At 45.6% G+C, this 22,889-nt stretch overlaps 1 protein-coding gene across 2 annotated transcripts in view; it reads right to left on the minus strand.

Moving 5' to 3' along the window:
- FOXJ2 (forkhead box J2) overlaps positions 1-22,889 on the minus strand; it is a 280,606-nt gene that overhangs the window by 25,575 nt on the left and 232,142 nt on the right. The window contains exons 6-9 of one of the 2 annotated variants that reach the window (XM_078651469.1): positions 22,108-22,282; positions 15,295-15,540; positions 2,464-2,565; positions 803-1,018 (exon numbers count right to left, since the gene is read on the minus strand). In XM_078651469.1, coding sequence (XP_078507595.1) covers positions 803-1,018; positions 2,464-2,565; positions 15,295-15,540; positions 22,108-22,282 — 739 coding nt within the window. Of the gene's footprint in view, positions 1-802; positions 1,019-2,463; positions 2,566-15,294; positions 15,544-22,107; positions 22,283-22,889 lie in introns of both variants that reach the window. The other variant, XM_078651468.1, reaches the window with a different exon arrangement.

Here is a 22,889-nt window from a genome sequence, read left to right on the forward strand (position 1 = left end):
TCTATAGCTCTTGTGACATTGCTTTTCTAAGGTACCTGGGACTCCCATCTCGACGATGGGGGAATGGCTCAAGCATATTAATCTATGAAAGTTTCAATACTAGAGTAAATTAAATTAACACAATGCAATAGAAACTAAGCAATATACAACAAAACAATTAAAAACACCTCAATTTATCATTGATTTTCCAAAATAAAATGATAATAAATTCTAAACTTTTGTTCTGGTCAACCCGGAAGAACCCATACCCCTGTGACCAGAAGGAGAAGAAAACCATCTAAAGAGGGATACAGCTGAGTTGTGGTGCACAAGTCGAAATCATAAGTGGCTCATTAATAACATCCCACAAAAGAAACGTTTTTAAAGTTAACAAAGTTACTTTCTTGGAACACCTCCTAAATAGCAGGAGGATGCAAACGAATCAAGATTATGCCCCTCTAAATATATGTGGGAGTAGAAGTTTGGCAAAAAACAAACGTCCTTGTCCTGTGTTCTCAGTCGTGATATAAATTTGCAAGTGACTAATAGCCGTAACCCCTCTATCCGTCTCACTCCCACCTTCTGTCCAATTTGCATAGCTTAGCTCAGTCTATGCTCTGCACTACTAGAGTACCTGTATTAGCAATAATCAAAGTACAGAACATTGTTTTACGTAGTTGAGTCAATATCAATGAATGGGTATTGAGGACGGCTGTGCACTCCCTGGGACTGTGCACCTTTGTTGTGCCCCTTTGTTGTGCCCATGTACCTGCATGCTAATCTGGCTATTTGGAATAGCTATATGTCCAGCTCAGTCCCATACCTTGGTTGAGTCCATGCTCTGCTTTGCCAGAATTCATGGCGCAGGAGCTCGATGTGGGTGGCATGCAGGCCCCTGTTCCTGCATGGCTCTGGGTTTGATTGGGTGCCAATCCTGTATGGTTCAGAAAGTGGTTGAGAGAATCACACAGGTTGGCGATATGGTGCTGGTCCAGGCTCCAATTTCTCTGCTCTGCCTGCCTCAGGCTATCCATCAGCTCTGGAGGCACAAAAACGGAGCAAAAGGGATATCAAAGCAGGGCCACAAAACAAGCACTACCACACAAATTATCAATATACTCAATACATCTCTACTTCATCTCCTTTGGTATCCCCCCCATAAATATTTTCTATACTATTCCACACTGACTCTTCTTCTGTTCTTTACTTCGGAAAGAATTACAGCATCCTTCGCTTTCTCTCCACTTCTTGCTCCCACTTCCCGATTCTACTCCCTCCGCTTGAACAATTTACTCCTTAAGTACATTTGACTCTTCAAATGGTACATAAACCTCCACCTGTATTTCCTCTTCTACCTTCATCTTGTTATCTTTCAATGCGTCCATCTCATCCTGACCCTATCCCATCACCTCCCAGTCCTGCATCTCTGGTCTGAATAGTCCCTTTCCCTTTGTTCCCTTTGTTCCCTTTTATTACCCAATCTGCCTTCATCTTTCATAACCACTTCTGCCTCTCCTCTTTTAGGACTCTCTCTCTGTGAAATTAGAATATAGGAAAACCTGTACTAATTTCCTTTTCGGTTTCTTCCTCTTTTTGTCTGCTTTCATTCTTTTCAACCCTCCCAGACAGCCTATACATCATTCATCCTCTATATGTGAAAAGCTCTTATGTCACACATTTCTCTCTGGTTCAACTCAATCCCTTACTACTCACACGTTTGCTACCCTGCTCACTCCTGCTACTTATTTTATCCTTACTCTTTCACATTGTCGATTAACCAGCTCTCTAATCAGTTTGTTTCTCACCTTTACTTTCTCCCAATTTACCGAGTGAGGCAGAAGTATTTAATACCAAAAGCTTCTCTGCCAAATACCAAAATTGACTTTCTTGAATTAGGAGGGGCACTGGCAGGCCACTCCACACAAACGACTGTTTTTTTCAGTTGTAGAAAGCATTTTAGTTTTTATTCATTTACTAAGCTGTGCTATAAGAAATGATGGTGCATAGAGCATAATGAGGCAGAACATAGGCATATAGACCATTCCGAGGCTTGGCAATATAAAGCCCGTATGTCTCAGTCTAACAATGGTTTGCTGTAGCCCAGGGATGCTCAAAGTATGCAAGGCAAAGTAGTCTCCGTTTGCCAAGATACTGGGCGAGTAGGTGAGGTGGAGGAGAAAGAGGAAATTCTTGGTCCTTCCTGGAGGAAGGATGACAAACAATTCTTTGGCGTCAATGGGGAGGAGGGTGCTCTACTGACGGGATGCAATCAGGAGGAATGATTTAAATTTGTGATGCTGCAAGAGGAGAGTAGGGATTTAAGACTCCAGATCTGTGAAGGGCATTACATTTAAGCCATTGGCTAATTGAGCTGCAGTGTATTGTGTCAAAATGGAAGGCAAGGTGGAGACATTAATGGAACTTAAGGCAGCTTCATCCTCTCTCCCCTCTACATTAACTGCATCACCCCAGTAACAGACTCACCGGAGAACTGTGAAAGGTCGATGTTGGACCAGTCCAGACTGCTGACTATCTTGAAACTCTCCTTGAGCGAGTCGATGTTCGAGCAACAATCAGAGGGCAGCGCTATAAGGAAAGAAGATTACAGGAAAATGAGTTGTGTGCGATAAGAACAGTAAAAACACACCAGTTTTACTACAGTGCAAGGCCTTCTCTGGGAAGTATCCTATACAAGTAATGCCATTTAACCTTGTGGCTGAAGGTCACCAATACTACTGCCCTCCATTTCGATAAATAACTTGCTCACTTTAGGCACGTGACTGACAGGGGTAGTGACCCTGGCCAGTCAGGGCTTACTACAGGAGGTTAAAGGGTGGCGAAACTCAGGATAAAGCATAATACGATGAATAATCTTTAATAACCCAATATGCAGCCACTGCTATAACTGTTACAATTACGATACAAAACCAGACTATTTTAGCAGGACCCTAAAGTAGGTTGTGAATTATCTTCTTGGGCAGTTTCAATGGCGACAATGATATACTAAATACCTTACTCAATGGTCAAGTGTTGATACAATAAAATGACCTGTTCAGTGTGTGGTTTTTTTCATGTTCTGTGCAAGAATCAAATCACTATGTATTTAAGCATGAAAATGACACATTGAAAGTCACCACATGTGTACTGCCTTAGTAATCCTTGTGTTAACTCGCACAGTACATATCTCGCTAGTAACAATTTGTATTTTTATTGCCTGCATACTAACTGTTCTTAACTTGCCCCAGAAAATTTGGTGGGGTTGTGCAGCAGGCAGTCACACCTACTTAGAGGAATCAAATCAAGTGCAAACCCCTAACTAGTTCTTGTGTATTAGCAGAGGGCTTCCTAAGTGGAGATATCGAGGCGAAGAAGGCATTGGGTTCCTACCTAAAGAACCCAGAATGTCTCAAAGTGGCACATATTTAAAAGCAACTAGGAAGCAATGCCAAGGTCCTCTCTGAAAGGCAAGCATACTAGGAGCACAGTCCATCACAGGCTAATATTACCATTAGTAGGCTGGCAGACTTGAGTAATAGTCGGTCACATGCTAAGATCACTTCTAAAACTCGTGTAGGAGCGACTAAGGGTTAGCCAGATGACGGATTTGGTTCTGAAAAATGTATCAAGCAGATCTAGTACCAGGTCACACAAAGACTAGTCAGGCCAGGGACAGTCATATCACAATCACCTCTGCAAAGTTTACTTGTGAAGAATCAGTCTTTCATCTGAAAGGGAGACAAAGGCAGTCAAATCTCAAGTACCCTCATGTATTTGACTGACTCCACCAGTCACTACCGCATCACGTGATGGACATTAAGTAAACTCTTAAATCAAAGGAATTTTTGTACAGACTACATCCACTCTGAGGGGTCTCTTGGTGCTACTGAGACACAATGGATGTTTATTGTTGCCCAACAACGATAATCAATTTATTGATGTCAGAAGGACAAAAGACTGCATGGACCGCTGGGTTCTGAACCTGTGAGCATGGTGTCAATCATAGATCCCTGAAATGGATGCATTAGTCAACTCAGCATCTAACCCAGCTTAAACGATTAATTTCAACAAATGGAAAAACCAGTATGTGAACATTCTATTTTACTCCTACTTCAAGGAATCAAAGTTGAATGGAGACCTGGAGAGTTTAGAGACTAAGTTGCTCAACTGATAGGTGGAGTAGTAATTTACTTTCTAGGTTCTGTCAAATGTGTTTACTCTCTATATGAATTCAGAGGGCTGAAGCCTTAAGCTACGGAGTTTATATTTTCTTTTTTTAAACAGAAAAGTACCTTTATTCAAAAAAAGTACCACCCAAACAGCAAGGTTCTCATGCTGAGGGTGGCAAGAGCCTTGGCATCCAATTCATGGTTAGTAAGGACACAGTAACCAGTGTTCTGTTTAAGATTTTAGGACCTAGTTGCAGAGTTTTTTCCTCTTTTTTTAATGGGTAGCAAAATGCAGTATTTAATCAGCACCTTAACACCACCAGCAAGGGTACTAAAGCGTTAACGTTCTGCATCCCTATAATGGCTGCTCACGGTCATGATTTGCCGGTGGTGATTATACTCACAGCACTGGTACCTTCCACTAGGATAACCTGCTCTGAAAAGTGTTTCAGCCATCAGGATCCGATCGAGGGTGTAAAGGTTCAACTTCCCCAGGGTCATTTAGTAATGGAAAAAGGCAGAGACAGGCATCCTAAGGGCATGGAAAGGATCAGGATTGTGGTGGCTTACAAATGAAGATACCAAAAAGCATGACATGTTCCCTTGCACACAAGAAAAACAGAATTTTGAGAAAACCCTTGTCCACCGACAAGGAAAAAGAAGAAACGAGCAAGCTACAGACCTGTGCAAGAAGGCACAGAAAAAAAGAACCTGACATCAACATTTAGGGGTGGTGCTTATATGTGGCACCATCGTCACTGGGGAGGAACAAAGTCAAAGCAGAGCCACATGACACCACCTACTGGCATGATAGGGATATTCTAAAGTTGAGGAATCTGCAATTAGAAGTATCTATCAGAAGTACAGGATTAGAGGGGAGGGGTAGTTTCACTGCTTCGATGGGAATATACATGCAGAAAAGTGAAGAAAATGGTTACTTCCCCCACTTTATAGGTAAGAATAGTTTCAGGGACGGTGTCCCAAATACAGACTGCCATGTAGACTGTCATATCTACAACGAACACGTAACAGCCTGGAGGCAGACTACCACCTTCACCCATGTACATAGTATTTAAAAATAGACACCTTACATTCATATGGTTACAATGAACCTCAAACACATACCACCCAAAAATGAAGCAAGGCAACAGGTCCAGTTATGAGGGACTGGATGGATTAACAGAGAGCAAACAGACAATCTGCCCAGAGGGAGTACAGAAAGAAGACTTATCTCTTTAGAAAAACGAAAGTCAAAGGCCAGACCTAATGAGTATTGGCAAAGCCAATAGGTTTCACCTTTGGGACCTATTGGCCTTACCAATGATTTTTAGCTACGATGCACAGCATCGCTGATGCCATGAAGCATTGCAACCCCCCCCCCCCCCCCCCACCCCAGAAGTGTGCATGCTGTGGTTATGTGTATAACCACGTTTAGGAAAACAAGATTTGATCCTGACAATTCCTTGCTCTGTTGAGAAACCGGTAATATTATGAGGATAGGCACTTTAATACGGTCCTAATTTCACAGCTCTGCAGGGCTCAAGGGTGGAGACGTGGATGAACCATCCCCACACTTAGCAAATATCCGGCAGCCACATGTGCTAGGCTCATGAATATCGTGTGCAGGTCATCCGCGAATGCAAATATCTTATTTGTGAAGTGCAAGGGTCAAGAGCACTTTTATCTTTGTGGGCGGGTTAATGCTAAGCTCAACCAGGTGTTGATTTAAATAGCACAAGACAGTCAAACAAAATAGCTGTACACGCTGCTTCAAGAAGCCAGTGAGTTTATATCAGATAATTAGGCAGAAAGTGTGCTATCATATTCAAAAATAGTTTTTCAGCCAGAAATCTCATTCTCGCTACTACAGAGAACGATGCGTATAGACTCTTCTTGTAATATATGTATGTGTGAAATTCACAGTCTTGTATTGTCATGATTATGCTTGTGCTTTTAATATTGCCAGCACAGCTAGAATTATCCCTCACACAGAGGATGAGAACTCCTTGGCAGTTTTCTGCAGAACTTTAAATACATTTTTTTTTTTTAAAGCAGCATATACCCAGAGACAGAGATGCAAACAGGCAACTGGGCCACACAATCTGGCAGCAGAGATTTCAAGAGAGGGAATCAGAAAATGCGTAGACAAAACTAGACCTAGGCAACATGTTTTGGTTTTTCACAAATGAATGCATTGAGTAGATTACAAACCCAGAGACTGCCCAATGTGGTCAAACAAAGTCTATAGGTTGAATAGGTTCCAAGAGAAGAGTCAACCTAGGTAGCTGCATATATAAGATTCATATGAGAAACTACTGTGTCGAGGAATAAACCGATGCACCTTTTACAGAGGTCACAAGTATTTTAGGTGCCTTTGGTTGTACGAGTGTTTAGCACCATTATGCATTTAGGAACCTACCCCTGGGCACGAAATATATTTCTCACCGTAGGGGCGGGCAGTGTTCGGGAGCAGGAGGTGCTTCTGGGCGTACAATCAGCCTTTCTAGGAGTCAACATTCTCCACGCAGGGCTCGCCCCTCTTATGTTTTGATTGTGGCTCTGAAAATGAGTTGTAATTGCCATGCTGTGCAGACACTAATCACGTCTTTTATCTGCTTGCAGAGGGAAGGGAGCAATTTATTGGGGGCCGTTCCTACTTTCTGAAACATCTCTTGTTGTGGCAGCAGCACGTAGGGAGAGTGGGAGAGGGGAAAATATAGTACCTCAATCACATCAGGAGCAGTGCAGGGGCATGGATTAACCGGAGTCAATCTGTGCTTAGTCCCTGACCACAAAAATCATAGGAAATTATGTTTTACCTACAGTGGCGAATGGAAGAGGCAGCAAATTAGAGTGACAGGAAGCTTTGCAAATGGTAAGCAATGGGAGGGCTCCAAGCCCATTTTGTAAACAAGAGTGTCTCACAAGCAAGACGCATGTGCTAGCGCATGCTTTCGAAGGCTCGACAGTACAAAGGGAGATTTAGGTATTGTTACATTGTAAATCAAGTGACGTTGAATCTGGAATGTAGCAGCTAGTTCTGCAAACTAGGGTACTACCTCAGGCTTATTCCTTCCAGTCCTGCAGCCCCACGCTCGAGAACGATGAAAGCAGAACAGAGTAGCAGAACAAAATGATGAAGTCAGGATCACTTATAGGTGTACACTGAAAAGGAGGCGGGACGGAATACAACAGAGCCCTTAACATTCCTAAAGCCAATGACCAGACACAAAATGCTGCCTCTTGCAGACACGACTACACCTGGAAACGAAGATGCACCTAGAAAGGAAGAAGCCCACCAGCACCTGGAGGAGTGGGGACTGTCCAGGAAGAGCCAGATACAAAGAGAGATCTTGGTGGAGTCAGCCAGAGGAGAACAACATGCGTGCCACAGGTGCTGGCGGGCATCAGACTCTGAGTGGTAGTTCCAGTCAGGAAGTGCAGAACTGTGGTTGTTTGTATCTCTATGTCCAAGACGTGAGATTCCGGCTCAACCTGTGCCACTGTCCCCAGAGAAGTGAGAGCATGGATACTATCATTCAGTTCTAACAAAAAGTGCTACCATAGCTAGTCCGTTCATGCGGAGACACACTGATTGTTGCTACCCACTTGCAACTTAAAGCGACAACCAGTACCCAGAAGCGGGCCGGGGGCAACTGTGACCAGACTCGCCTGGTGGAGCCACAACAACTTCAGTTTACATGAAATTCCCGGTGGGTGGTCCTCTGACAACAGCTCCTCATGCCACCCCGCACTGTGACTTCACAGGAGATTAAGGGGGCAGCATCTGATCAGGAATGATGCCATCTCTCAGAAGTGCTGGGAGTCAAGGGGGGTTATGTACACATAAACCTTGATTTTTGCAATTAGAGACATTGGGCCACTCGCATCAAAAGAAAAACTGGTTACAAACGGGCAGATTCTCAGAAACTGCCCCTTTGCGACCGGTATTTTTTTTTATATATATATTTTTTTATTGATTATAACACAAGAAAGAAAATATACATATCAGGTGTCATTTGGTGAAATACAGTCCAGCTGGGGACAGGCAAATACGTTGAAGAAATACACCACAATCATAGGCATCGAAAAAAGATCAATACCAGCTTAAAGCTGAAGCAAAACAATAAGATGCGAAGGACCACAAGTACATCGCAACAGCACCCGCCCACCAGGAATACAGGATATACGAATTGGACATGCGACACCCAGATATGATGGACAAAAGACCAGGAGAGTATGCCACATTTCTTGTGAAGAAAGGAAAAGGGAATAGAAAGGTCATAGAAAAAAAGTAAAGGAACAAAAAAAAAAACACAACCCCCCACCCTACACCCCTGCCGATGGCTACGACCTAACCCCACTAGCAGCGTGCCTGTCGCCCACTAAACTACACCCCAAGGAAGGGAAAAGCTGGAGGAGGAGATATAGTACAAAACGATACGGGCTCCCAGATTCCCATCCCCCCACCAGAAGCAGACATCCCCTGCCGCAGCGTTAAGCAAGTTATAGCAGATCAATAAAAATTTTCAATAGGGGAGCCACAAACAGAGAAAGGACCGTCCCGCCCGGCCCCCGGCACCACAGAGGCAGCACATCCCGTTTCGAACATAGCAGTTACACAATACCCAGACAATCAAAATCTCATCTGGCCCTCGCTCCCACAGACACAACCCGGCAAAGTCAAAAGAAAACATTGCAAAGTCAGCCCTGGCGATCCATTACGCAGACCCCATCAAGTACGACCAGGCCGCTACGATTCTTCATGCGAGCCCTGACCATTCGAACCGCCATCACAACAAGAACATCCAAAGACAGAAACGTCTCAAGGTCGCCACAGAAGGAGTGATACCAGGATAAACGCTGACAAAGTTCAAAAGTCAAACCAGGTCCACTGCCCACCAACGATAAGTCAGCAAAGCGTTTTTGAGCATTCTCTGAAAGAGGCGAGGTATGAATCCGATAGTCCGTGGAGAAGACACACTGAAGTACAGAAATAGTCACATCCATCTCGGGCGGTATCGACAGAGGGCAGAACACACAGCCAGTACTTTCGGGCTCGCTCGCCGCCATCTTAGGGTCGCAAGAAATGTCCAAGTCCGACGTCCGCACAGGGTCCTCGGTAGCAATCGGAGCTTGCTCCGCGGGTAAGGCATCTCGGCTCACGACCAACAAAGGGTCGGAATCCGGTCTCCGGCAGATGTGATCAACCGTTAAGACCATCCTTTGGAAGGTGGCGGTAACTCGTTTGTGGAGCTCCCCAATGGCGGCCATTACATTGCGCAGCGACGGTGTAGTTTCGGCCCGTTCCATCGCCCCTCAGTGAGCGACCGGGCGGGTATCTGAACCCCGGAGGTCGACTTCTCCGGGGCACCAGGCAGAAACAATGTAGATGACAACTGTGGGTGCTACCAAAGCACGATCGCAGTGCCGTCGTTGCCAACGAGGAACCAAGCCCATCAACCCCGGGAGCTCAACGGGGCGTCCGGGCAGCGGATCCCCGGTCAAAGCAGTCGATCTGGAAGCCGCCGTTGTTGCAAGAGAAAGCTGCCACCAGGTCACCATCCAAAACGGAAAAGAAAGATGCCACTTCGGGAGACCGGAACAACCCACGTCCCGCGGCCGATGTTGTTCAACTCCAACCCGGCCGGGTTGTAACTCGAGGCCCCGGCTGCAACTCTGAGTTAGGCCAAGAATGGCGCACGACGTATCTTCGTCATCCGAGCAGCTAGAAATTCCGGGATTGCACCTTTAGAATCAGGCGCACTTCAGCTGCACGGGGAGTCCGGTGGGAAATCAGGATGGGAGTCAGGATTCATGAGCCTCCGGCGGAGGTCGGCGGAGCCGGGAGCTTATGCAGCCATCTTGGTTGCTAGCGTAGCTCCTCTGCGACCGGTATTTTTGCATGTGGAATGCATTATCCCAAATGTAAAAATCGCAATTTAAGGAAATTGCAATTGCATTTAAGGAATCGTAAATTGCGATGCCTCAAATGCAATGCATGATGCCATTGAAAATAGCGATTTCGCTATTATGGGACGTAAATTACCGGCAAATGAAACTTGACGGAAACTTGCAAAAACTTTGAAAAATGTGCTAAAGTGCATTTTTCAAAGTTCCTCGTTACACACACACACACACACACATGCATGTGTGTGCGCAACGTGTTCACATTACAATTTCAAGGGTGTCCTTTTAGCACCCTTGAAATTGCATGCGCAATTTGCGAGTACCTATTGGGTGCTCGCGCATGCAATTCCCAATCATTCCTATGGGCCTGTAGGCCCATAGGAATGAATGGGAAGCCATTCCTTAATTGCAAGTCGCAATTTGCGAGTCACAATTGAGGAAAGTGTAGGAATCGCTTTTTTTTTGCGATTCCTACATGCATAGGCTTTTGCGATTCTATAATTGCGAAGCCTTAATATTTGCAATTGAGGAATCGCAAAAGCCTACCTTGATGGATGTGCCCCCTTGTTCTGTTATATTGATTTGTATAGCACACTAATCACCTGAAAGGGTCTCCAGGCGCTTGGTCAAGGTGTGTGGTCCCAAGCTGTTTATATGACCAAGCAGGTCTTCAGCTTCTTGCGGAACTCAAGAAGTGGGGAGATGGCTCTAATGTGTTGAGGGAGGTTGGCTAATGTCTTGGGAGCAATACAGGAGAATTGTTCCAGTGTTGTTTTTGTGGAGGCGCGGAGAGTTCCTTTCCATTCTAAACCAGATGGGAGAACCGCTTGGTTTACAGGAGAAGGAGAACCGCAGGGAAGAGGAGCATATAGACTGAGGTGCAGTAGCCCGAGCCCAGTTCTCTAAACTGTCTGCTCACTATTATTTGTGTAGTATCTTGTTTGTGTGTAATAAAGTGAAGCACTGGGTTGGACAATCGGTCCTTTCAGTGCGGGGTGATTAAAGTTCTGAACTTGATCACCCCACACTATCTTCATGAGAAGCCTGTGACTACTCCCTATTAGTACTACTGAGAGAAAGTGCTAAAACTGTTCTACCTGTATTTCTGTAGGTCTGTAAAACAGACTTTGTGACATCAAAGGCACATTACCCCAACAGTTGAGGCTCTGTAGCCCTTAGCTAACCCATGCCCCCCGCCCCCCACACCCTAAGCCTACAATGCAACTGAGGGGACCTCAGTTTTACATCTTACTTTTTCTTTTCTTTTTAACGTATTGCATTAACTTGCCTCCTTGACGGGTAGTCCTGAGGGTCACTATCCATCTAGAAGAGCGTTAAGCTTCAAAACTATTGTTAAAGATAGGCAACTGATTTTTTTTGCAGTGCGGAGGAGGACTGAATGAGGAGAGGTGATACATGTTTAAGCACTGTTTGGCCCAGTGCTGCTTCTTTCATTGTTTCTGTATCGCCACAGTAATGTTTAATTGAACTGTGTTTCGAAGACCATGTTGCTACCATACAAGCCCTGTAGTGATACATAGGACGTAAATGCTACGGTTACCCCATTGTTTGATAGTGGAGTGTGCTTCTAGGTTTACTTTTAAAGGTTTATTATGTTCTAGCAGGTTTGTACTGTTTGAACTATTCAACTGGCTTAAGTTCCCTTTGACACTGCTGCACCCAGTGCCTCTGCAGCATGTGCTACTAGGACAGGTTTTGTTTTCCCCAATGTATTTCATCTCTTGGATGTAATAAATTGTTCTTTTCATGCGTGTAATATATGGAGTACCCTTTTACATCAATTTGTTGCTTTGTTAAAGAATGATGGTAATTATATAATTTGGTTAACATGAAAAGCAGATTTTAACTTTGTGTATGCTCTCATAATAACCTTGTCTTTTTGATCAATTAAGTTTGGTTCTTGCACTTAAAGTGCTTGCTGTTCGCTGACGCTTCTTAAAGAGGTAATGGCAATTAAGAAGTCACTTTTTCACATCAGAGTTTAGAGAGGCAATATGTGTGGATTTTAAGGGGGGGCTTCTTTAGATCTGCCAACATTACATTTAAATTCTACTGTGGTGATGGAGGGTATAATCGTTTTACACCCTCTACATATGTTTAATTACTGGAAACATTATTTATATGCATTCCTTTAGGGTGTACTGCAATTCCTGTTAATTGTATCCTCAAGGACGTATAGCTAAGCGTCCATTCGACTTCGTGTGTAACGCACCTCACCAAGAAAAAGGTTTTCTAACATCAATTAAGGCACTTTATGCATTTTAATGTGTAATATCTTCTAGTTGAAGGTTTACATGCCTCTTTATAATCTCTAAACATTCCTCAAGTGACAATTCTATTTTAGGAGCGAAGCTGCAAACTAATTCATTGGAATGGGACAGGCTCCTTCCCTCTCTACATAGTTATTGCAACCTTTGCAAGTATAAAGATCGGAGGACATTCCCCTGTGCTATTTGCATAAGGTGTGTTTATGTAGTTTAATATAGTGCAAACTAGGTCCAGGGGCATTGTGGTGCTTTCCTGAGCACTAGTTACATTACACAAGGTCAGATTAATTTTTGTAGGCATGGAGCGTTTAAGTGATTTGTCCAGAATCACAGCATGTTGAGCCAAAGCTGGGACTCCAACCTGATGCCCCAGTTCCAAAGCTAGCAGCTCTGGCAGTAACACCTCCCCTCTGGTATGATAAATATATATGATGTTGCCATCTTAGTGACACACTGGAAGCTTTGAACTGCTCTATGACTAAAGGAATTAACACAATCAGCAGAAACACATATGCAAACATTCTGTACGAGTTAGTAAGCTGTGCATTTCCCCTTTGACTGTGGTGGTAATGCCCTGGTGCAAAGTTTTAGCATTATCTGTTTTCTTTCCGGAAACTGTTTTAACTCCCACATGTGTGAGGTGCCAAAGTGCCCGCTTAAATGAGCTCCTTGTATGCTGACCACAATTGTACATGATTTGCCCCCACTGAGATGCATCTTGCATTTGCCCACCTTAAAATGACTCATGCCAAGTTTGAGAAGGGATAGGCTATCATCACCCCTGCTTGCTCAGATAAAACATTGCAGTTGTGTTGTACGTTAACACTTTTACAGGGTTGAGAATTTGAAGTTGGAATGCTTTTAGTGGTAGGTAAATTGCTTTACGTTCCTGGTATTGTATGCGTTTCAGTACCTTTTGTGAGGACCACTAAACCCGTACCTTCAATTTTCCAATGTGTGTGTCCATTCCCACATGCAAAGAATCTTGTATGATGACTTGTGGGGATGATGTCTTCAAATGACTGCCTACTGTCATATTGGTTTTGCTACACCATTTTAGTTCCATGTGGATCTTTCCAGTCTCTGTGTATTCGTGACCACTGTGTGCAGCCTTGAATATGGAATTAAATCAATACAGGACACCACATACCCAACAGTTCCATTGCAGCACTCAAGCTCAGAGACTGACATGTCTGGTAAAATAGAATCGGCCCTACAATGCCTGCATGCCCACAAGAAAACATTGTTTGTTCTGGGATGACAATAGGCGTCCTTGAGACTCATTGTAGTTAGATAGCTGTTCTATTTGAATAAGGCCATCAACTATTGCTGTAATTTGGAACCTTTGTAGTTGGATTCGTCTGTTCACAGTGGCAGACTTGGCAGCAAAGTCAGATGTTGGTGTGTTATTAGAAAGTATACCAACTCTACTCTGCGCTGATTTATTATAGAGTACTCTCTCCTAAACTTTTTTCTAACAGTTCTTGAACCTTTTGCTGTAGGGCATGAATTTCATCTTTATTGAAATTGTGGCTCTTTGGGTATACTTTTGATGGTTAATTTGAGACCCCTCTAGTCTTACCTCTTCCTGGAAAGTGTTTTGCCTCATAGGGTGGTGCCACTGTGTGGGTTATAAAAAAAAAAAGCCCAAGATAAGCAGACTTTCAAAATACATTTTTTTTGGATTGTCTACTCTGATCTGAGCTGGAAAAGGCTCCTCTTATTGAGGCTCCTAGTCTGCAAAGCTCCCATTGCCTCAGTTGTCCCACTGGCCTTTCTCATGTCCTCCAGTGAATGGATCAGTGCTGGACCAAATAAAAGGTTTCCTGTAAAAGGCATGTCTAATATTGGACTTGCATGTCTAATATTGGGCTTGCATTTTGAGTTTAAGCCAGAATTGCCTAACCATGTCAATGGAAAAGTATCTGGTTGTCCACTATTTGTTTGCTCTGTCTGCAGAGACTAGAGATGAATTTAAGCAAAAGCTTGATATAATGTTCCTGTCTCCCACCACGGATTTAGCACTATTTTTAAATGCTTTAGGCATGAGTTTTATTTAATCCTACATGTCATTTCATTACGTGAGTGCATATCTAATGAGTTGTGCATTCACATTATGTCTCAATGGGTAGCAGCACCTCTCTCCTTTCTCCCCACAGTTTGTAGTCTATTGCTATCCTTACCTGGAGGAGAGCTTTGAAAAGCTGAAGACTTTCTTCTTTCCTTGTTATTAATACAATGAATCTTTATGTACTGTGGATTCTGAGAAGATATTTATCTTTCAGTCATTCAAGAGAAGGCTCATGAGGACAACCTGTAGTGGATGGACTTGGCCGTTCTGAGCTTGTTTTTCCGTCTTAAAAGGATTTGAAATGTTAACTTCCAGAAGACAGGCTCTGGGGTTAAGAACCCAAAAAGTACTGGGTGTTCGGAGAGTTGGACAAATATGAAGGATTACGACGGATTAATGGATGCAATCCAGCACAAAATAAATCTATTTTTATCTGAATAATTATGAATATAAAACCATTGAAAGATAATAAGCAGCAGACAATACATTTCACTGTATAAAATGCAAGAGGAAGAATTTTAAAAAGTTTCGCTACAATCAAGAAGCGGCTGACTGAAAAGTAATGCAACCAGGGAGGAGACACAACACCGGGAGGTGAAAGTGCACAGCTTATCAATGTCACAGTGAGTCATAGTAACACTACCTGGGTCCATGTCCCGTAGGAAAAGGTTTATAAAATAAAGCACTTTCAGACTCAGCTACTAGGTGCCGGAATAATACATAGCATGTGAATCTAGGAGATTTATACTCCAAACTGAAGGCAAACTTTCAGACAATTATGTGATTTTTTCTATTCATTCTCAGAGTGCGCAAAATATCATCCCTGAGATGGGATCCTCCCATTATCTTCGTTCAACCTTCACCCAATGAAAGCACTCACCCATTGGAACGTTGCTGGTTGGAGTGCGAGGCGGCAGCGGCTGGTGGTGGGGGTGATAGGACTGCTGATGCATTGGCGGGTGCAGCGTCTGCATCCCCTGACCATAGGTGTCTCCAGGTCCTTTGCCTTGGCAGCTTCCCTGATTGGAGGTGTGGATCTGGGGTGGGCCGGGTGGAGGACCCTGCTGCTGGTACATACAGTAGCTGTGGTTGGAGGACTGCATGTCGTTTGAGAGAGAAGAGAGAGCTGCTTGTTGTGAAGAAAAGAGGAAAAGTTAAGCACGATGTTAAAACATTTGTGTAGAGCTTCTTTGTGACAAATCTCCAGATGATTAATCACATTCCTTACTTTGACAACTCCTGACACCCTGATAGCAAATTTCAAGACATGTATTTCATTGTCCCCAATATTGAATGGAACCCTTTGACTCTAATAAGCCTTGAAAACAATCATAATCTTTGACGACAGAAAGGTGTTCTGGAAAAAGCAAGTAGAGAAGTCATTAGAGGTGGTGTTCAGTTTCAGAAATTTATCCGAGAGTACCATTTTAATGATTAAGTGGCATCAGTGTAATTCTTTGCAGTGAAGTTTTTAACAGTATATTTACAAGAGAATAGCGTAATTTGAGATTCTGTACATCGGCACAAACAAATGTGTATGATATCTTTATGTGACCAGGTGAGGAGGCAGAGAAATGCAGATATTTGCAGATGGGTGGTGGAGATATTACTCAAAACAAGATACAATTAGTTTACAAGTATGCATAACATGATTATTAAGGTGCTCAATAGAAAAGATATTCCAGAGGATGGAGACCAGGTGGTTGGGTGACTAGAAACTGGAGGTGGTACGGGATGGTTTTGGGACGGTTAAGTCTAGGACAGAATAGCACAAATTATGTTTTGGTGTATATCAACAGTGTATGGGACAGGTATAAAGTAGCACTTCCATGTCGGGTCTTGGTCACAAGTATTAAAAATGCATATATGCCCCATACCTACCAGAAACCCATCCATGCCTGATGCTAGATGTTTACATTTGGGGTGGAGGGTGGGTGGGAGGTGGGGGGGGCTGGAGGAGTTAAAAACCCTTCAAAACTCCCAGGATAAACTTAATAACCTTGTTCAAGATGAGAAAGTAAACTAAGGTAGGTCATATGGAGGCTATTATAATCAATTTTATTAATTTGGTAACGATGTATCTGGTAGAGATGTTGTCTAGCCACAGATTCCTTAACTTAGAACTATCCCCAGGTGTCAGATTGGATCCGGAAACATTTTTGCAGCAGCACCTCTGCGCGCCGAGGGACGGCGCCACACAACCACGCCCTGACGTTGTCCACGGACATGACGTCAGCGAGGTAATATAGGTCCTTCCCGGCGCGCTGACGTCAGTTTTCTTCTGAGAAACTTTTCTGCGGCACAACGCGGAGCTACCAACAAAACTATGAACGTATGGGAACAGTGTGCGAAAAAGGAAGAAATCCATAACACAAAGAAATCGGATTATGCATATCATCATCATGAAGGACAGTGTTTGACCAATACACAGACCATGACCAAATACGGACTAGCGCCTCCCTTTGGAATACTATCCTACCTCTTCAAGAAATCGGGGGCCTTATCTGGAGTTAATTATTTGTACACTGTTTCATACATGTCCGCTTTACTATTGGGATTCCTTGCCTATTGTACACTGCTATGCTTCCCTTGTAAAGCGCTCTGATACCTTAGGGGCAAGTTCGCGCTCTATAAAACAATAAAACAACAAACAGTGTCAGACACTGTATACCAACAAACCAAGTAGTAAAGGCAGAGCATTGCTCCGAGAAGCAACGCCGCTAAGCCGAGCATAGACCCTCCCCAGAGGCTGAGCAACAAGGGAAGAATGTCCCTACAGACAACAGGAAGACTATTATTACAGCGCAGAACTGTGCCTGCCAAGAAGGGTGGAGCACAGGAAGAACAACAATCCACTGCGAGATGACATTACAAGGAATGGCGCTTTCCCCTGTAGAGATCGAAGGGCCGAGGCACAGCCCAATGGATCCCAAGAAGGTGACTGCATAGGAGACAAGAAACCATGAACCGATGGAGGAGGCGGGAGGGCGGGAAAGAACAGAAGTCCTCACACTGGAAGGACCAGAGTGGAGGAATACAGAGAAATGGAAAAATAAATTCCCTTTGAAGGCGGAGCGAAAGCACCGCTCCATAAGAAGAGAAGCCACCTAGAGGGAGGCGGCTGCAGAAGGCAAAGTATGAGAGGGGTGCACCAACTGGAGCACCCCGGATGAAGACCAGTGCCAACTGAAAGGAGTCAAGGTTGAGAATCCCACCTGGAAAGGTCCTCGCAGAATGGGGAGGACGGGCGGGCGTTAAGGAATTTGCGGCTAGACAATGTCTCTACCAGATACATCGTTACCGAAGTTCAGTAACTCCTACATCTGATAGAGACATCTAGCCGCAGATTAGTAGAAGGGTCATGATGAGCAAGACGATGGCGATGCAGTAGTGCCTGAGGCACCGGATCGCCTGTGGCAGGGCGCCCCCAAGTCCCATAACAGAATTATGGAGGGACGCCTCAAAAGGAAGGAACAACTCCCATCCAATAGAGCCATGGTGGAGAGTCTCCAAGAGGTTGTCTGTAGGAAATGAAGTGACAGGTCACCCATCCGCAGAATACCAGCAGCCGTGGAAATAGCCCGAACAAAGGCAAAACTGGCCTCAGTAGGGTGCAGCGGAGGGGAAAGTAATAACTCCGTGGGTGACTGTTGCAGACTGAGCCGCCCATCCCCAAGCCCAGGGGGGGAGCGGCCAGCCCCGGAATAGTGGAGGATCCACAGATGAATGAGGAACCTGAGGGGCCCCAGGGGAAGGCGGAGAGGCAGGTGGAGAAGCCAGCCGCGAGCCACGGAAAGAAGGGTGTGAGGATTTAGGCCGTGGGGACGGCGAAGAGCCTTCCCTGGAAGATGCTGGTGAAAAGGCAACAGCGCGGCTCCCTGTCTCCGGGGAGGAACACACCAACAGATGACAGACCTCTGGAGAAGAAGGGGCCTCAGGAGACTAATCCAGAACCAGACTCCGGCGCGGCTCAGTTATTATTATTATTATTATTATTATGCGTTCTTATATAGCGCTCGATTACCCGTAGGCATCTCGGCGCTTGCCTTCGGAACCCGTCCTGGCTTTTCCCTGTGAGATACCCGTACTGGGCATCCCCAAGGTGAAAGCCAGGCATCCCGCCGCGGGGGGGCCGTAGTGCAGATTGAGCAGGCTAATGCCCAGAGCTGCAGAGTGTGAACCCGTGATTCGAGTCGGCACCGAAACGAGAATTATCGAGTCCGTGGATATTTGGGCTCAAGACCCTGCCGCGTCGGGAATTGAACCCTGGTCCTGGGTCTGACCTCTGCTTCATGTCTGCCTCCTCTAACCAGTGAGCCACACTTCTCAGTGGAGTCCGCCATCGGCGCCTGATCGACTCCGGAGTGGGCACCCGTGGTGCCAGACCGACTCCTGCCACCACGTGCTCTCCAGGAGAATGGGGCACGGTCAACGTCGGAACGCCGAAGGCGCAGCGCCGAAAAGGTGCCGGCTCTGCCTCAGACAGGGCAGCCGCCCGCGTCTAGGACCGAGAGGGACTCTGGTAGGCGCCCCAGGTCCCGTCCTCCACCCGCAACTCCACCTGAGCTGGGGAGGAAGGCTTCGGCGCCGGCTTGAACTCTGGTGAGGCAGCCGCCTGCTCAGAGGAGCGATCACCTGCGACACCACAGGTAGCCCCGTAGGGATTTGCGGCGTGGCAGGGACGGTAGGCGCCGAAGAGGGGAGCCTCGAAGGACTACACCTAGACGACGCCACCCTCCTACAACCTGGAGCCGAAACCTTTGGCGCCGGGGCCGGAGCCGCTGGCGACTCCGCTGAAGTCTCCACGCGAGGCAAGGGATCCGCAGACGTCACAGGAGGTGGAGGAAGGGCCAAAGAAGCCTGCAGCGCCGCAGCGTAGGCTGTCATTTGGGCCCTTGTCGCCTCCGCGCCGGGAAACGGTGGGTAAAGAGGCGACAGGCGGGGGCGACTGTCCCGGGGGGAGACGGCGCCCACCACGGAACGAGGACAGGGCTTCGGAGACAAACTGAAGGTCCTACCAGCCGGTGAGCCACGCCAAAAGGGCCGCGGCGAAAGACTATGTCGAAGACGAAACCGGCGGCTCCTTGCCTCCGAGGAAGGGGACGGACGGTAGGACGACACCGACCTGGACAAGCATGCCGACAGCAACTTCATCCGGCGCTCCCGCCGTGATTTCGGCTTAAGGTGCTGGCAGGCGACGCAACTCCCGAGTCGTGGTGTTCACCCAGGCACCACATGCAAATCGGGTGAGGGTCCGTCGCCAACATGGGACGTGCACAGGAGGTACACGTCTTGAAGCCCGACGGCATTTGCACACTTTTCCACGTAACGCCAAAGCGTGAAAAAGAAGAGATGGCCTGAAAACAGGCAAGGGCACAATCCGGATCCTCGTTGCACGTCGAAAGAGAAAAAAAACTGACGTAGGCGCGCCGGGGTGGGACTTGTGTATCCTCCCTGATGTCACGAACGCGGACGTGAGGGTGGAGTCACGTTGTGCCGTCCCCCCGGCGCGCAGGGGTGCTGTGGCAAAAAAGTTTTCCGGATCCAGTCTCACGCCTGGGGATAATTCTACGTTAAGGAATCTGCGGCTAGTAGTCTATCAGATGAACCGCATACTTCGGATTTGCGTTGCACGCGGAAAAGAAGGAAACTGACGTCAGCGCGCCGGGAGGGACTTATATGACCTCGCTGACGTCACGTCCATGGATGACGTTCGGGCGGGGTCGTGTGGCGCCGTCCCCCGGCGCGCAGAGGTGCTGCTGCTGCAAAAAAAAAAAAATTCTGGATCCAGTCTGATGCTTGGGGATAATTCTAAGTTAAGGAATCTGCAGCTAGATGTTTATCAGATAAGGCTGGTAGTTGTCTGAAATGGAAGCAGGCGCGCTGGCATTATTTCAGCACCTAGTATCTAGATGCCTTGGCTATGATACAGTAGAGGTTATGCCCTCGTAAGCTGATCAGAAAACATGCCAAGCTCTGTAACGGAGGGCAGGGCACTTATTTTTCATACAGAAAGTCGAACAGAGCATGGATGTGCAGAAGCCAAGAATATCTAACTTTTGGATAAGTTCAGAAGTAAGAATCTCGACAGGCTAATTATGGAGTGTAGGAGGTAGGCAAGAAAGAGCAAAAAATTTGAGCGATGTCAAGGTGATAGGAGAACTGAAATTATGAAATGGTATCAGCCATAGCAGAATAATACATAAAAGAAGGGAAAGTGGTCTTAGACGGAACATTGCGTGACACAAAAAGTTTTATGTATTGGGAGAGAGCAATGAGAGCACAAGGACAGAAGAATGGAATGGTGTTCCAGTAGAATTAGTTTTGCACTGTGTAGGTGACGCCATATGATGCGTGTTTGGAGAGCAGAGTAATTAATTTCAATCCGTGTGCCTTTTAAAAAAAACCTGCACCAAAGAAAACCTAGTTTTGAAGTTTAAGATGCTTGCTTTTGTACAACTTAGCAGAGGCTAGAGGTCCAGTGAAACCTCCAGCCATTGCCCCCTGTGTAGAAACCGCCTAGTGTCACTTTCACACATTATTTGGCGTCTTCTGGCTCGAATTTTTGGCACAGCCTAGTACACTCTACTTGTAATGCTAGGATACATTGTTTTAATATAAAGCACAATTACTTTCCTCCCCTTACAGTGTTGGTGCACAGAATGTCTCTAGCTGTGGGTTTCACATAGGGATGGGCTCCATGAGGTGTCATGGTCAGTCTATAGTTTGAGAGTAGCAAAAGTGTGAAGTGGGAGTACGTTTTCATCAGTCTGCAGATTTCGTAAGGGAGAGGCAGCCGATTGTCAGCTGCCATATAATCCAATGTGTCATAGATGTATGTTTGGGTTTTCTTTTTTGGGGCACTTCTCAGTAGGCGGATGTGGGTCTTCTGAGCCTTCGTCTAAATCAAGTAAGCTGAAGTGATATTTATTGTTTCGAGTCTAGTCCTACTTCGAACTGCACTTGAGGGCTACTACTTTTCCTATATGATTTACATTTACAAGTGGTTGTGCTGATGGTATAGAGGAGGGCATGTTGTGCTAGCTCTTTGCACGTTTGCCTGGTGGCTCGGCTGAGTCTAGAACTGAAATATTAAAATACTCAGTTGTGTATGTAATCACGTCAGAGCTTTCTGAGAAAGAGTATTAAAAGCTACAGTTTAATTTCTGTTTGATATTTAATTGAGCCCACCCCAATCACACAATCAATATGCTGTTTAGTTGAAGCACCGGAAGGATCATAAAATCTGAGCAGCAATTTGCCTTCTATCTGGTTTCGCAGTACTTCCATTAGCAACAATCTAGATTTCCGACTAGTTGAGAAGTAGGAACATTAGCTGAGAGGTAGGAACATTAGCTGAGAGGTAGGTACATTAGCTGAGAGGTAGGTACATTAGCTGAGAGGTAGGTGCTTCATGTGTTCTACTTGTGTAAGGTGATTCTACTTGAATGCTTGAAGAAGCAATTCTAACTGCAAGCCTGTAGCTGATTTGGTAGACCATGTTAAGGTACAAGTGAAATGCTTGCAGTGGGTATTTGCCTCACATTTCCAAACAATCCCGGTCTTTGAGCTATGCAGTGTACACCACAACCTGCAAGCAGGGAATGTGGAAACCAAAGCAGCAGTTGAAATTAGCACATGCAATTGCACCCCTCACCCATCCAAATAAGAAGATTTGCCTTCAGAAGCTCACCTTGTTGATTGGACGACCGTTCCAGCATGGACTTGTACAAGCTGCGGAAGGAGCAACTCAGGTCCTGGAAATTAATTTCGGAGAATGAAAACTTGTAGCTGTCAGTGGCGCTGTATGGGGGAGGAGGGATGTCGGCTGGCCCCCGTGACGCGACATCCATATGTCCAGAAGCTCCCTACATAGGAAATGATGGGAGAGTTCTGGTTAGCATCTCCAGTGTCCCCTAAAGGGGTCTTCCATGGCAAATACCAAGTCAAAATACCAAAATTCTGCCCCTCAACTTTTCAATATTACCAACCTTAGTTTATCTGCGATCGTGACTGGATCTAGAAACCTGTAAATTCACAACTTTTTTTTTTAAACAGTTTTTATTTTTAAACATCCGCCAAAACATCAGCAGGTGAGTCTTATACACATCAGATTTACCATCATCACAAGTTGTTACTTTCAAGGATACAGAGTACACTATGGGACTTCTTCCTCCAAGTAGTCCTTCGCCCTCCCTCCCTCTAGATTAGGCATGGCCCACCCAAATTGCACATTCTTAGGAAATTATATATCTTAACCACGGCTGCCAGTTTCCTGAACTTTTTGGGACCCCCTCTCGCTGTTTATGTTGTTTTCCCGGCCCCCATGTACAAGTCCATACTGGCACACCATTCCGCCATAGTGGGCAGGTCTTTCCCACCCCAGTACTTGGCTATGTCTCTTTTTGAAACTATGAGCCCCAGATTGATCAATAGGAGTTTATATCTGGGGATATCAACAACTGTAGGGGTGCC

This window comes from Lissotriton helveticus, chromosome 7 (assembly GCF_964261635.1).
Source record: "Lissotriton helveticus chromosome 7, aLisHel1.1, whole genome shotgun sequence".
NCBI classification, from domain to species: Eukaryota; Metazoa; Chordata; class Amphibia; order Caudata; family Salamandridae; genus Lissotriton; species Lissotriton helveticus.